The sequence below is a fragment of the Mauremys mutica genome, chromosome 20 (assembly GCF_020497125.1).
Source record: "Mauremys mutica isolate MM-2020 ecotype Southern chromosome 20, ASM2049712v1, whole genome shotgun sequence".
NCBI classification, from domain to species: domain Eukaryota; kingdom Metazoa; phylum Chordata; order Testudines; family Geoemydidae; genus Mauremys; species Mauremys mutica.
The window spans coordinates 24,725,950-24,741,116 of NC_059091.1; the positions used below are offsets into that span (position 1 = coordinate 24,725,950).

Sequence of the window (15,167 nt, forward strand, 5' to 3'; positions counted from 1 at the left end):
CCCTGTTGCTGCAAATCCATCCACTCTGTCCTGCACATTGCCGAGAGTCACGGTCCTGCAGAGCAGGAGGTGATAAATGGCCCCACACTCTTGCATGACAACAGAGGATTTTCCCGCTCCAGAATGATTCCCCACTGACCGGGAGCCATCCGGCATTGCAAGCTCTCACAGCGCAATCACCACTCGCTTCTCCGCTGCCAGCACAGCTCTTATTCCGGTGTCCCTGCACTGGAGGCCTGGAGCAGGCTTGGCACCCCGCTCCAGGAATGTGGCCTTTCACATCCAAAAGTTCTGTAGCTGCTGCTCGTCCTCCTTGCACCACAACGCGACCCCACCAGCCCGTGCTCCTTGCTTGGGCTCAGAAGTGGGACTCCACCATTTGCAGCTGCTTTGTGAATGCCACCAGCATCTTTGAATTGTTTTTTTGCTATGTCCGTCAGCACAAAGACATGGTCATGTCCCCTGGCATTCCCTGCAGGGCTACAAATACTGGAGAATTGTGCATCCTGTATTTGCAATGTCCATGAGAACAGCATAGAGCTCTGTGAGCTCCATGCTTCTGTCAGAGGTGGCGGAGTCAGAAAAGTCCCACGCAGGTTTGTGGGATTTTTAATAAAAGGCGCGAAAATTATGGTTTATGGGCGGCATGATGAGATGGAGAAAGTTGCATGCTGGGAACTTGACCCCTAGCTCCCAAAGATCACTGGGCAATTGAAGTTCTTCAGCCCTGCATGCTGCGCGGAAGGGAGAGACTTCACTTTGTGCTATCCTGAGGGATTCCTAACCCACCAGCTGAAACCAGCAGGGGGACCAGATCCTGGTCTCAGTAATGCTGGTGTCTATCTGGATCCTTCAGTATAATTACTCTGGATTTGCACCTGTGTCAATGAGACCAGGGCTTCTGCTCCTCCTTAATCTCCTGGTCCCTGTTTTGCTTTGGCCGGGCGATGTGGTGCACGTTTGCTATGCAGCGCATGGTCTGCTTGCACACTGGGAGGCAGGATGCCCTGCCTTGCAGGGGAGACTCCACCAAGCTGCTGGAGGAGGGAAAATAGGGGCTTTTCCAGCACCGCACCAACGCCGCCATGGCTGCTGGGCAGGTGGGGAGCAGCGCAGGCCCCAGATCTAGGGGGAAGGCCTGAGACTGGAATGAGGATTGACAGCCACGGGGTGACTGGAGTTCATCAATCCAGCCAGCCCGTCTCTGTGGCAGGAGAGGGCGGAATCCACCATGAATGCAAAGTAAAAACAACCACAACTCCCAGCACAGGCAGGGATATGGTTCCCCCCTTCCCCCACTGAGAAATGGAGCCCCGGTGAACACAACCGAGGGAGAGGTGTGTGATGGGCACACCCAGCCCTAGAGCCCGGGGTGGGTGGAGAGAGAGGCAAAGGGCCATGCTGCAGGTACTGAAGGGAGTGCCCGGTGCAGAGCCCCTGTGCTGAGAAAAGCATCAGTGCCCAGGGCAAAAGACTGGGCCTGGGCATTGCAACCCCTCTAGCGAACTGTGCCCATGGTTTGCAGCCTCACCCCCCCCCACCAGCTGACTGTCCCTATGGATTTCTTTCTCTCTCTCTCTGTCTCTCACACACACATACACACACACACACGACTGTCCGCATGGATTGCACACACACGCAGCAGCTGACTGTCAGCCCCCCCACCCCAGCTGACTGTCCCTATGGATTACACACACACACCCCAGCTGACTGTCCCTATGGATTATACACACACACACACACCAGCTGACTGTCCCTATGGATTTCTCTCTCTCTCTCTCTCTCTCTCACACACACACACACACACGCATAGACTGTCCGCATGGATTGCACACACACGCAGCAGCTGACTGTCAGCCCCCCGACACCAGCTGACTGTCCCTATGCATTACACACACACACACCAGCTGACTGTCCCTATTTCTCTCTCTCTCACACACACACGACTGTCCCCATGGATTACACACACACACACTCACACACACACACACACAGCTGACTGTCCCTATGAATTTCACTCACACACACACAAACACAAACACACACACAGAGCTGACTGTCCCCATGGATCACACACACACACACACACCCCAGCTGACTCTCACACACGCTCCGGCAGGCTGCGGTCCCGCCGGCTGAGCGCTGCCCGCACCTCCCCTCCGGGACCCGCCTCGCCCCCCTCCCTCCCGGCAGCGCCCCCAGCCCGTGTGGCCCGCCCCGCCCCGCCCCGGCCCGGCGGGGATGCGAACGCGGCGCCCCCGGACGCTGCCGCAGCGGCGGGCGGCTCCGGGCCGGGGGCTGCCAGGGGCCCGCGGCGCTTACCTCGCTGCAGCGGCTCCCCGGCGGCGCGTCCCCACGGCCGGCCGGTCCGTGCTGCGCCCCCGGCCGCTCGCCCTTTGTTCGCGGCCGGGGGCCGAGCCGGCGACGGGAGCGGGGCTGGGCAGCTGGCCGGGGTGGCGGGGGCTGGCGCGGGGGCTGGGGCCGGTCCTTCCCCCCCCCGCGCGGCGTAGGAATGGAGACGGGCGCGCAGATTCCGGCGCGGGGGGAGCGCAGCGAGCGCGGGCGGCTGCTCCCCCTCTGCAGGCGGCGGGGAGCGGCCCCGGAGCGAGCGAGCGGCCGGGCGCGGCGCCGGGGCTCGGCCCCCCAGCAGGACGCAACAAGGGCGAGCTCCGCCACGGAGCCCCCGGCCAGCCGGCCCCGCTGCCGAGGGACCCCCCGTGCCAGGCCGGCCCCTGCGCCACGGGACCCCCGCCGCCAAGGGACCCCCCCAGTGCCAGGCCGGCCCCTGCGCCACGGGACCCCCGCCGCCAAGGGACCCCCCCAGTGCCAGGCCGGCTCCTGTGCCACGGGACCCCCGCCGCCAAGGGACCCCCCCCCAGTGCCAGGCCGGCCCCTGCGCCACGGGACCCCCGCCGCCAAGGGACCCCCGGGCCCGGCCAGCCCCTGCGCCACAGGACCCCCGCCGCCAAGGGACCCCCCCCCCAGTGCCAGGCCGGCCCCTGCGCCACGGGACCCCCGCCGCCAAGGGACCCCCCGTGCCCGGCCGGCCCCTGCGCCACGGGACCCCCTCCGCCGGGGGACCCCCCCCAGTGCCAGGCCGGCCCCTGCGCCACGGGACCCCCTCCGCCGGGAGACCCCCCCCCGTGCCCGGCCGGCCCCTGCGCCACGGGACCCCCTCCGCCGGGGGACCCCCCCCAGTGCCAAGCCGGCCCCTGCGCCACGGGACCCCCTCCGCCGGGGGACCCCCCCGTGCCAGGCCGGCCCCTGTGCCACGGGACCCCCGCCGCCAAGGGACTCCCCGTGCCAGGCCGGCCCCTGTGCCACGGGACCCCCGCCGCCAAGGGACCCCCCGTGCCAGGCCGGCCCCTGCGCCACGGGACCCCCTCCGCCGGGGGACCCCCCCCGTGCCCGGCCGGCCCCTGCGCCACGGGACCCCCTCCGCCAGGGGACCCCCCCCCAGTGCCAGGCCGGCCCCTGAGCCACGGGACCCCCGCCGCCAAGGGACCCCCCCAGTGCCAGGCCGGACCCTGCGCCACGGGACCCCCGCCGCCAAGGGACCCCCCCAGTGCCAGGCCGGCCCCTGTGCCACGGGACCCCCGCCGCCAAGGGACCCCCCAGTGCCAGGCCGGCCCCTGTGCCACGGGACCCCCGCCGCCAAGGGACCCCCCCAGTGCCCGGCCAGCCCCTGCGCCACAGGACCCCCGCCCTTAACAAAACAATTCCTCTAAAACACTGGGTCGCTCTCTGCCTCAGTTTCCCCATCTGAAAACCGAGGACTATGACCCTTCCCCTGCTTTGTCTAGTCCAGCAGCGAGACCGTCTGTCTCTTGCTGTGTGTGGAAAACTCCTGCTCCAATGACAACCCAGCTGCCCTAGTACAAATAAAGATTAAGGGGGGATGTGATAGAGCAGTGGTTCTCAACCAGGGGCCGAGGCCCCCTGGGGGGCCATGAGCAGGTTTCAGGGGGTCCCCGAGCAGGGCTGGCAGACTCACTGGGGCCCACGGCAGAAAGCTGAAGTCCCACCACCCGGGGCTGAAGTTGAAGTCTGAGCAACTTAGGTTCCTGGTGGCCCCAGGACAATGGCCCTAATGCCAGTCCTGGCTTTTATATGCAGAAAACTAGTTGTTGTGGCACAGGTGGGCTGTGGATTTTTTTTATAGCATGTTGTGGGGGTCTACAAAATCTACAAAATCATGAATGGTGTGAAGAAAGTGAAGTCTTATTTATCCTTTCCCATAATCCAAAATCCAGGGGGGCACCCCCTTCAATAAGCCACACGTTCAATACAAACGAGAGGAAATACTTTTTCACACAATGCCCAGTTAACCTGTGGAACTCATTGCCGTGGGATGTTGTAATGGCCAAAAGTGTAACGGGGTTAAAAAAAGAACTAGATAAGTTCCTAGAGGGCAGGTCCATTAGCCAAGCTGGTGAGGGATGTAACCCTCTCATCCTTAGGGTGATCCATCACCTCTGACTCACAGGAACCAAGAAGATGGGCTGTTCTGTACATTCCCGTTGAAGCTCTGGTACTGCCCATGGTCGCAGACAAGATCCCAGGCTAGACGGACCCTTGGGCTGACCCACTATGGCAGCTCTTCTGTTCCTAAATAATGACTAGTTCTGACCCAGGAGGAAGTTTCCCCACAGAGAATGGGAACGTGCCAGCAAATGCAGAAAGAGAGGGGTAGTGACACTTGGCTCCCGCCGCTGCTTGAAAAAGGGTCACAGATTTTTCTTAAACGTTCTGAAAGCATTTTTCACCCCAAACTCAAACGTTCCTGATTTTTTTCCCCAAAGAAAAATAGCCCAGAAAATCTGGATCATTTTCAGTTTACAAAATTTAAAATGATTTTTTCCTGTTGTTGGTTTTTCACCTCCCCCCACACCCAGACTTCCTGCTGACAAAGGCAGCCAGAGCGTAATAACTGGAAAAAGAAAAACAAACCAACCATCTTTTCTTCATTGCTCAAAACAGACGTAGTTCAGGTCTGGGCAGCTCTCATCAAAAATGGGAAAAGTTACAAATGAAAACTGATGGTTTTGGGGAAAACAAGCCATTTTCAAAAGTTTCAAACTGCAAAATGTCACCGGGCTCCGTTACCTGGCGCTTACCCCGAACTCTGCTCCTCTCCCACAGGCGGGGGCAGTGCAGGCTTTGGGCGGCCCTCTGTACTCACCCTTTTAGCTCAGGGACTGGAATCCCTGGCTCCACAGCAGGGAATTTATTGCAGTGTGAGGCTTAATGAGCCACATGGCAATTAGATTATGCAAATCGGCCAAGGAGAGAGAGTGGTTTCCGCCTGCCCTGCAAATCCAGTGCTGGGGGCAGTGGTGAGCTGTCTCTGGGATTTTCCTAGCAGATCCCAGAGGGGAGGATGTTTCTAAAATTCAGCTGCTATTCTAGCCTCCAGCTCGGACTCACTGCTTGGTGGATAACTCTGCCTCAGTGGCAGCAGCCCTCTCCCCCTACCAGTGGTGCCCCTGTGAGGCAGTTAGAGCAGCCCCAGGGCTGCTCTAACTAGTACGTTGCTTCCCATGCTCTCCCCCCCCGCACGAAGCAGTGTATTTCAGGAATGCCCCATATCCATCCCTGCACGGGGGGCTGGAAGCAGGGCCCTTGCTGCATCTCCTCGCTAGCCAGGAGGCCCCAGGTGAGCGAGGGCCATTTTTGGCCCCTTTTTAAGGGCTGAAGGGGTCTTGGCATATGTCCTCCCAGCTCCAGCCAAGCTCAGAGCAACAGCCACTGGCTTTGCCTTTCAGCTCAGGGGCAGGATCCTGTGGCTGCCGTCCCCCATCCCCATTACAAATGATGAAGCAGACAGACGGAGCCTGAAGTGGAAATGCTGCTGGAAGGATTCACCAGGGGCTGGATGGAGGAGGGAATTAGGAGCCCGATTCTCCTCTGCTCACACCTGAAGTCACTCCTGATTCATGCCCACTGGGTTGATGGGACAGCTCTGTAACTGGCAGCAGGGACCACACCCCAGCAGGCGCCCAGGCCCCTCGACAGCCCCAGCCCCCTGTCCCCCACCCCAGGGGGCAACAGCATACGGGGGAGCCTGCGGCACATCCAGGGCCCTGAAAGCCCCGGTCCTCACGAGCTCGCCTTCTGCCTCCCTCCTGGGGGGCGAGCTAGGACAGCGGTGGCCTGTGGCCTCGCCCACAGGCCAAACCTGCTCACAGGGACATGCTGGCGGCGGGGGGGGGGGGGGGGACCTCTCTCTGCACAGCCCAGCTGTCCCTGCTCCGGGGCTCATCCCCAGGTCCTTCCCAGGAGGGGCTCAGCTGACTGCTGCGGGGAGCCGTGACAGCGCGGCACTCCCGGTGACTAGCAGCCGCAGCTGGAATTCCCCCCAGCTGCCCCCCCCAGCCATTGCTCAGCCAGACTCTGCAGCTGGGGAATGAATTAGCGAGCAAGGAAAGGGAGTACGCAGAATCCTACCAGGCCCAGCACTGGCGCCGGGGAGGACCCAGGCTAATGACAAGTTGGCAGAGCCGGGCGAGCCCCCTGGGGTCTCCATGCAGGAAACCCCCCCCCCCCACACACACGAAAACAGGCAGGCTCGTATAATAAAGAGCAAACGGGGCTCCTTGAGCTGCTCGGAGCCCCAAGCCGTTGCTTGGTCGCCTCTGCCTTGCAAGGGCTCTGCAGGTCGGCCTCAGGGGAGGGTGAGTAACTGGAGAGTCCTTCGGTGCTTCCCTCTCATCCCACAAAGACTGGCACTGCCCTGCGCCCGCTTTATCTGGGGCTGACGTCCTCCGAGATCCCCCTGGAGCACAAGAGTCACTCTTGCCTGGCACCCTCCCCCCACCCCCAAAGCAACGGCCAGCCCGGTGCGCAGGGCCGGCCCAAGACCTTCCACCAGCCAGGAACGTCCCTGAAATCCAGCTGCTGCCCCGGGCGCTAGGGGCGCTGGGCACTGCACCAGATGCGTCGTGACGCTGCCTTGGGACGCGGCCGATCTCTGCCGCTGGCTCCTGGTGCGAGCCTGGGGCAGTCACTTAGTGCCCGTGGGAGTTAAATACCTTTCCAAAGCTGAGGCTTACCACTCCGTGCCCCCATTCTCCAGCTGTCAAATGAGGCTCAGAACCCTGGTGACGTGTGTTCAGATTTTTGTGGCCGTGCCCTCAGCTGGGGCCTCTCTCGTAGGTACTGCCTGGAATGTAAGCACATCACAGCCTTAGTACGTTTAGCCTTACAACCCCTCCGGGAGGCCAGGCAGGTCCAGTATGCCCAGTGTACAGCGGGGGAAACTGAGGCACGGAGCTGCAGTAACCTGCTCAACATCGCACAGGGAGTCTGTGGCAGAGCAGGGACATGACCCCAGATCTCCCATGTGCCTAACCACTGGGCTGTCCTTCCTCACAGCTGCTACCCTAATGCAAATAACAGAGAGAGCTCCTGGCCTTGGTTACTGGAGGCTGATGGTGCCTTGTGTTTCCCTGCAGGACTCTGCTCTCAATCCGGCCCCAGGCTCAGCCAGAGGGTATTCCCCATCCGGCAATCCTCAGCCCCAGGCGGGCGGCTCACGGGGCCCGGGGAGGGCGCGGAGCATTTGGGGTCTCCTCACTCGCACGATGCTCTGTCACTCTCCGTCTCCCCCTTGGAGCAGAATCAATTCCAAGCCCCACGGGCAGAACCGCAGGTAACGTCAGCGTGGGGAGGGAGGGAAGGCAGGCAGGCAAAGCAGCGCAGGAGTCGCTACGCAGCCAAGGAAGCCGCAAATGAGTCCAAGGAGATGAAAAAGCTTGTGGAGTTCGCGCCCTCAGAGCCGGGGTAAGTGGCTGGGGGCCACTTTGGTGGGGCTGCGGCTTTGGTGACCAAGCCAGAGGCCAGCCCCAGCACCAACCCCAGCTCCAGCTCCCTGTGGGGCTTGAAGGACTCCACGGCACTAGCAAGACTGGGCTGATGATCTGAGGGCTGGCTTGGGACCCAGGAGAGCTGGGTTCAATTTCTGGCTCTGCCACTGACTCCCCTGAGTGACTCTGGGCAAGTCCCTTATTCTCTCTGTGCCCCAGACCCACCCGCACAGGTGCTGCTGTCCTATACAGCTGCAGCCAGGGCAGTTTGTGCCAGGCCCTGACCCAGAGGGGAGCATGCAGCTGATCAGGAGAAAAGACAATCCAGTCTGGAGAGAGTCCTGACAAACAGCTTAAGGCTTAACCTGAGCCAATACTACAATGAGGCTGTTACTCGGCAGCATTCTGGAGGCCTTGGGGAAAGGGAGCACGTCTCTGGCCCCTCTTCCTGCCAGCTGTCACGCGAACGTTTTACAGAGACAACGGACACTTAAAAGTACAGGGGCTACAGTGACCCCTAGAGCCCCACTGCGCCTGGCACTGCAGACCCCTACGGGCCCCTCGCTGCGCTGGGTGCTGCACAGAGCCCAACCTAGAACAGTGCCCCACTGTGCCCAGGACTGCACGACCCCCAGCTGAGACCCACCTTGGGCTGGGCACTGGACAGACCCTGACCAAGACTCCTACTGTGCCGGGTGCTGCACAGACCCCCACCGGGTCCCCGCCGCACAGACCCCTACCGAGACCGGCTCCCCCGCTGTGCCGGGCGCTGCACAGACCCCCGCCGGGTCCCCGCCGCACAGACCCCTACCGAGACCGGCTCCCCCGCCGTGCCGGGCACCGCACAGACCCCCACCGGGACCCCGCCGCACAGACCCCTACCGAGACCGGCTCCCCCGCCGTGCCGGGCGCCGCACAGACCCCTACCGAGACCGGCTCCCCCGCCGTGCCGGGCGCCGCACAGACCCCTACCGAGACCGGCTCCCCCGCCGTGCCGGGCCCCGCACAGACCCCTACCCAGACCGGCTCCCCCGCCGTGCCGGGCCCCGCACAGACCCCTACCCAGACCGGCTCTCCCCGCCGTGCCGGGCGCCGCACAGATCCCTACCGAGACCGGCTCCCCCGCCGTGCCGGGCGCCGCACAGATCCCTACCGAGACCGGCTCCCCCGCCGTGCCGGGCGCCGCACAGACCCCTACCGAGACCGGCTCCCCCGCCGTGCCGGGCACCGCACAGACCCCTACCGAGACCGGCTCCCCCGCCGTGCCGGGCGCCGCACAGACCCCTACCGAGACCGGCTCCCCCGCCGTGCCGGGCGCCGCACAGACCCCTACCGAGACCGGCTCCCCCGCCGTGCCGGGCGCCGCACAGACCCCCGCCGGACAGACCCCTAGCGAGACCGGCTCCCCCGCCGTGCCGAGCGCCGCACAGACCCCCGCCGGGTCCCCGCCGCACAGACCCCTAGCGAGACCGGCTCCCCCGCCGTGCCGGGCGCCGCACAGACCCCCGCCGGGTCCCCGCCGCACAGACCCCTACCGAGACCGGCTCCCCCGCCGTGCCGGGCGCCGCACACACCCCCGCCGGGACCCCGCCGCACAGACCCCTACCGAGACCGGCTCCCCCGCCGTGCCGGGCGCTGCACAGACCCCTACCGAGACCGGCTCCCCCGCCGTGCCGGGCGCCGCACAGACCCCCGCCGTGCCGGGCGCCGCACAGACCCCTACCGAGACCGGCTCCCCCGCCGTGCCGGGCGCCGCACAGACCCCTACCCAGACCGGCTCCCCCGCCGTGCCGGGCGCCGCACAGACCCCTACCCAGACCGGCTCCCCCGCCGTGCCGGGCGCCGCACAGACCCCCACCAGGTCCCCGCCGCACAGACCCCTACCGAGACCGGCTCCCCCGCCGTGCTGGGCGCTGCACAGACCCCTACCGAGACTGGCTCCCCCGCTGTGTCGGGTGCTGCACAGACAAAGCAAGAGACAGCGTTACCCTAAAGCGCTTTGGTGACAGACACCGTCTAGGTGAGCGCTGGGACTGGACCAGAGACCTCCACGGGTCTCTGGAGCTTGCGCTGAACAGCCTGACTCCCTAGCTGGAGGCTGTCGCAGACTCGTGGCACCCGGAGCTCTGAGTTACACTTCCAGGCTAATCAGACGCCCCGAGAGCTGGAGGGACGTGGCCCAGCTCATCCAGCCAGGCAGTGACAGAGGAAGGATTAAAACCAGCTTCTGCCTCCTGGTTCAGTTCCCTGCCCACCAGCCCTGCTGCCTCCACTGCAGCCCACCCAGGCACTGCGCTCCTTCCCTTTCCCTATAAGCCTCAGCTGCACGCTGACAGGATTCCACGGGAGACCCAGCTCCTCAGCACCTTGCAGCACAGCCTGCGCCCCAGCCACCTCCTTATTCCCCGCAAGGCCGAGGCCGAGACATGCTCCACTCGTGTAAAGGCCGTAACCTGCCGATCTTTGCGTGGCCTTTCCTGCTTGCTGTTACTGGCCGTGGGCACGCCTCGCTCGCCCGGCTGACACTGACAGACGCTTAGGTGAACCGGCAAGGAGAACGTACGGAGCTGCTACGCACGCAGTGCTCTGCAAACGGCAAGGTGACGGGAGAGCCAGGGCGAGTCACTGGGAGGGTAGGTGCCCTGTGACAGATGCATCGCTCAGCGTGCTCAGCGAAGGTTTTCAGAGACCCAGAATAGCTCGCAGCACTAACGGAGCGGATGCAAAATAGCCCAACTTCTCAGATCTCTTGTTAACAGTGAAATGGAATCTGCTCCCTGCTCTGGGGGTGTGCAGGGGCCAATGGGCTGTAAACTCAGCCAATGGACTGGGGAGAATCCCACCACCCAAGCACAGCGTGGGGCTGCTGGGGGCAGAGCGGGGGCAGGCCTGGGTAACTTGGTGCTCCGTGGATCTGCTCTGTGGCACTGATGGGCACCCGTTTGCTCTGGCTTATGCCAGGAGCCGTTTTTGCCCCCCAGCAGCCCAGAATCGAGCGCGGGGGGTCTCAAACTGGGGGTCAGGACCCCTCGGGGCGTGCGAGGTTATTACATGGGGGTCACGAGCTGTCAGCCTCCACCCCAAACCCTGCTTTGCCTCCAGCATTTGTAATGGTGTGAAATATACTAAAAAGTGTTTTTAATTTATAAGGGGGGGTCGCACTCAGAGGCTGGCTACGTGAAGGGGTCACCAGTACAAAACCTTGAGAAGCCCTGACTAGAGTAAGGGGTTGTAAAGCCAGCCTTGCCCGCCCCAGCTCAGTATGGACTCGAGCCGCTAAGTGTGGGGCAGCAGGCTTCGTGATAGTGCAGTGTCCGCTGAGCACCGAGTTTCTGCATCGCAACCTATCGGTTCGGACCCCTGCAGATACAGCTGGGGCCTGATTCTCAGCGGCGCTGCGCTTACATCAGGGCAGCATGGTGGGAAACACTTCCCGAGCAGAACAGGTGCAGCCTGCTCTGGTGTAAACGCCAGCACACGCTGCAGGGCACAACTCAGACTCAGAGCCCTGGACTCTCCCTAACACCCACCCACTTGCCATCTGAGTAGTGGTACAGACACGTGTCACAAAGGAGAGCAGTGCAGGAGGAGTTTGTTTTGCAGTTGCACTTGTCTACATCCAGAGCTGAGTCAGTTCATCACTTCAACTGGTGGCAAACAGCCAAGTAGACGCTCTTAATCCAGTTTACAAGTAGCTCTTTGTGCTTTAGCTGGAGTTAATTGGGGACTGAAGCTCAAACTAAGCCGCGCTTACAGTGAGATAAGAGCAACCTCACAGCCCATGTGCAGCAGTTTAGCTAAATCCAGTTGAAATTCAACTGGTGAACTTTCCCAAGCCTTAAACCACAAGAAAAAGGGGGCCCACACCAAGGCTTCCTGCAGTTTAACTAAACCACCTTAACACCTGGCACTTTCCATCTGTGGATCTCAAGGGAGAAATATCATTAGCCCCATTTTACAGCTGGGGAAACTGAGGCACAGGCAGGGAAGGCGACTTGCTCTGAGGTCATCCAGCAACAAACCAACCAACCAACCCGGCAATGGTCGGCTGCTGGTGTGCGGAGACCGCTCCCCGTAATGCTGGCCAATATTCCCTCATTGCATTCCCCCCTATGTACCCATCTGTCGTCTCTTGTCTTATACTTAGACTGGAAGCTCTCTGGGGAGGGGACTGTCTTTTTGTTCTGTGTCTGTACAGCGCCTAGCGCAATGGATCCTGATTCTATCATAATGCTACTAACAGTAAGTGTCAGAGCCAGGAATAGAACCAGGTCTCCCAAGTCTCAGTGCTCCACCCTCTAGGTCACACTGCCTCTAATCCTAGCAATAACTAGCCCCATGCAAGGGCAGGCAGGGTTCTAGGAAGCTTGCTAAAGAGCAAACCCAGGCTCAGACCCCAAGCTGCCATCTCCCAGAGCGTAGCTGTTTGTTCGAACTCCTGATCCCGAGGGTTTAGCCTGATCATTTCTACCTAGAACAGAGTTGTGAAAGCTCCTTGTCATCTCTGTCGCGGTGGGGATTACTCACCTCCTCAGCCCTGGCGTGCATGCGTCTCGTCTCCTCAGAAATGACAGACTATTTGCAGATAACCAGAGCACAAAACTTCCCCCCTCTCCTCCTGGAGACAGTTTCTAAAGGCGTCTCAGCTGCAAGATGAAGTTTACGTTTGTTTTGTTAATCCCAGAGCTGTGGTCTGGTCTCCTCTGAGCCCCTTTCTCCCTGGTCACACTGCTCCCTGCAAGAGGGAAAGAATTGAAGCCAGGTGAGAGATTGTGCCCAGGAACCAATGGCAGTGGTATTGGTTTTAAAGATTGGCGGCTGCCAGTTTAGAGGCAAGACTCGTTCTTTTGCTGCAGGAAATGGGGGCACAGCCCTGCATGTATGACATCACATCTTGTCTCCATGGAGACAATGATGAGGTCACGCATCTGGGCGCCAATCTGGCAAAGACTTACCCATGTGTTTCACTTGGGACAGAGGGGATTGCTGCGGTGTGTCAACCCTCACGTATTCTCTGGCTCCTTCAGGCCACTTTGGCTGCATAAAGGGGCCTTAAAGTGAGGGGAAATGCACCCCCTTGGGTATCCTCCCCCACGCAGGGGCCTCCCCAGCTAGGCCAGAGGCCCTGCAAGTGCACCCTCCCTGCTCCCAGAGTCAGGGCAGATCAGAGGTGCAGGCCGAGTGTACTGCACTATGGCTCGTCTCTGTTTCCCCTGGCTGCTGGGAGGCAGAGTGCTAGAGCAGCCCTTTGGCCACTCCAACTTACACTGGGGCTGGGAGGCCCGGGAATACAAGGAGCACACAGGGATGCTTACAGCCATCTTCCCTACTCCCTCCATGCCTGCCCCAGGTGGAGAGTACCTCAGAATCAAGCCCACTGAGCACAAAGGGGCTACTCACCTGCGTCTAATGTAACACGCATAATCATTGTGTGGGAGTGCGACGGCACCATTCCAGGGCACTAAGACGAACTGGAAGAGTGGAGAAGAGGCTCTCTGGGATCAGCCCCTGATGGGAAAGGAGAGAGGTGTCATCACGGGGTCAAGGTTGGGATTTTAAAGCAGAGGGTGTAAGTGATTTAAGGGTAAAGTAAAAACCCTAAACAAAGCAAAGTCAGCAGGATACCACCACCCTGAGCTTCTCTAGCAGCTTCCTGCGGAGACACTCAGAGCATTAGTTACCCCGAGGGGAGGGGAGGGGGGCTGTAACAATCATACCTCGCTCTTACATAGCTCCCAAAGTGCATTACCAAGCAGGTCACTCTCATTCTCCCCATTTTACTGATGGGGAAACTGAGGCACAGAGGGACGAAGTGACTTGTCCAAGCTTACCCAGCAGGCCATTACCAGAGCCAGGAATAGAAGCCAGGGCTATTCTGGTGCAGTCTAGCGCCCTGTCCGTTAGGCCACACATGGATCACTTTACCTTCCACTTCAGGGCAGCCACCTCTGGAGCAGCATACAGCATCTGTTTATTGGCCACACAGTTTGGGGGCCAGAGGATTTCCCATCCGTCCTGTTGGACTTCCCATACTCTCAAACCCCCAAAGCACCAGTAAACTCCATCCTCCGTACACCCTCCTGCCTGACTGCAGCTAGACCGGCTGAGCCCAGCCACAATCCCTGCAACGAGTGCTGACACCTGGGAGGCAGATTCTCGGCACAGGAAGCCATCTCCCTGTCAAGCACGGCGCACAGTCTCGACACGCAGCGTAAGGCTAGAATATCAAGCAGTGGCTCCTTCCATGCAGAGCTGATGAGGTTGTGACAGCTCCATGGCTGACAGCTCTTCACGGAGTCGCTTAGTCAAGGCTGTCTGCATTCAATGCTGTGCTTGATTGGCACTGTTGTTACCAGGGGTGTTAAGAGAGTGGATAAGGAAAGGAGACAGGCAGCTTGAGGCTGAGACTCAGGGGCTACAGCCTGCACTGAAAATGAGAGGTATTTTTGCCTGCACAAGGACAGCAGTGTTTGGATCCCAGATGCTCAGGAGGAAAATATTCTCCTCTGGTTCTATTCCAGGGTCAGCAGTCAGGACGTGCTGCCAAGAGCCCGAGGCAGCATGCCAGGGTCTCCATTTCCCTGCACCTTGTGCAGTCATTTGCACTTGTGCAAAGCGGGTATACAAATCCTGCACCATTCTCACTGGGTAGCAACTGGCACGGGTGGAAATAACCACATGACACGTAAGGGAGACTGGGAAGTGAGCCCTCACTGCAGAGCTGGGGAGCTCTCTCTTCACTTCAGTGATGTCAGTGACATGACAAGCTGCACAAAGTGCTGCCAACATGCAATGAAAAGCCAGCTCCCTTGGGTCGCTGTCAGAGGTGGGATAAACCCACCAGGAGAGGGGTTCACGCTGTATTTGAGGTTTGCTCCCCCATGTCCATTTGTCACTGTTGTCCATCCCTGACTTGGAGGCAGGCTGCTACCTGGCGCAATGCCGCTCGAGATCAGACACAGCTTTTCCTTGTTGTTTTCCAAAGAAATGTCTCTTATGGGCAAGGTGACCAGATGTCCCGATATTTGGGGCTTTTTAAAAAAATATAGGCTCCTATTATCCCCCATCCTGTCTCGATTTTTCACACTTGCTATCTGGTCACCTTACTTACGGGATTGCAGGGGTGCGAATTGGGAAGCATCCTTTGCCTCTTGAGAGTAAAGGAGTCAATTCTCATCCTTCTCAGCGTCCCAGCTCTGGAGACTGCAGAGTGCCAGGGACACTGAGGAATACCCTGTGACTATGTCTCAACCCTGCCTCCTAGGGTTAGGAAGGGATCTGATGGCCATTCGGCCAAGGAGAATATTTGCACCCATATTTCTACGGCAGGGAGACCCCCAGTGGCTGCAGGGTTAAGTGCAG

General features: G+C 60.6%; 1 protein-coding gene and 1 long non-coding RNA gene across 3 annotated transcripts; one reads left to right on the forward strand and one right to left on the reverse strand.

The window, feature by feature from the left end:
- Positions 1 to 2,241: 2,241 nt before the first annotated feature.
- LOC123353833 (basic proline-rich protein-like) lies at positions 2,242 to 3,711 on the forward strand. Its single transcript, XM_044995248.1, has one exon. The coding sequence runs from the start codon at positions 2,242 to 2,244 to the stop codon at positions 3,709 to 3,711; it is 1,470 nt and encodes a 489-aa protein (XP_044851183.1).
- Positions 3,712 to 7,043: 3,332 nt separating this feature from the next.
- On the reverse strand, positions 7,044 to 14,596 carry LOC123353740. 2 transcript variants are annotated; one of them, XR_006574568.1, is made up of 4 exons: positions 13,731 to 14,596; positions 13,206 to 13,313; positions 12,333 to 12,540; positions 7,044 to 7,162 (listed from the first exon to the last, which is right to left on the reverse strand). It is a non-coding gene; the product is annotated as an uncharacterized LOC123353740 (long non-coding RNA). The 2 variants fall into 2 exon arrangements; XR_006574567.1 differs by having other exon boundaries at positions 13,947 to 14,595.
- Positions 14,597 to 15,167: the final 571 nt, after the last annotated feature.

Excerpts from the sequence above, each read along its gene's own strand:
- LOC123353833 (XM_044995248.1), top strand. The coding sequence starts at position 2,242 with ATGCGAACGCGGCGCCCCCGGACGCTGCCGCAGCGGCGGGCGGCTCCG.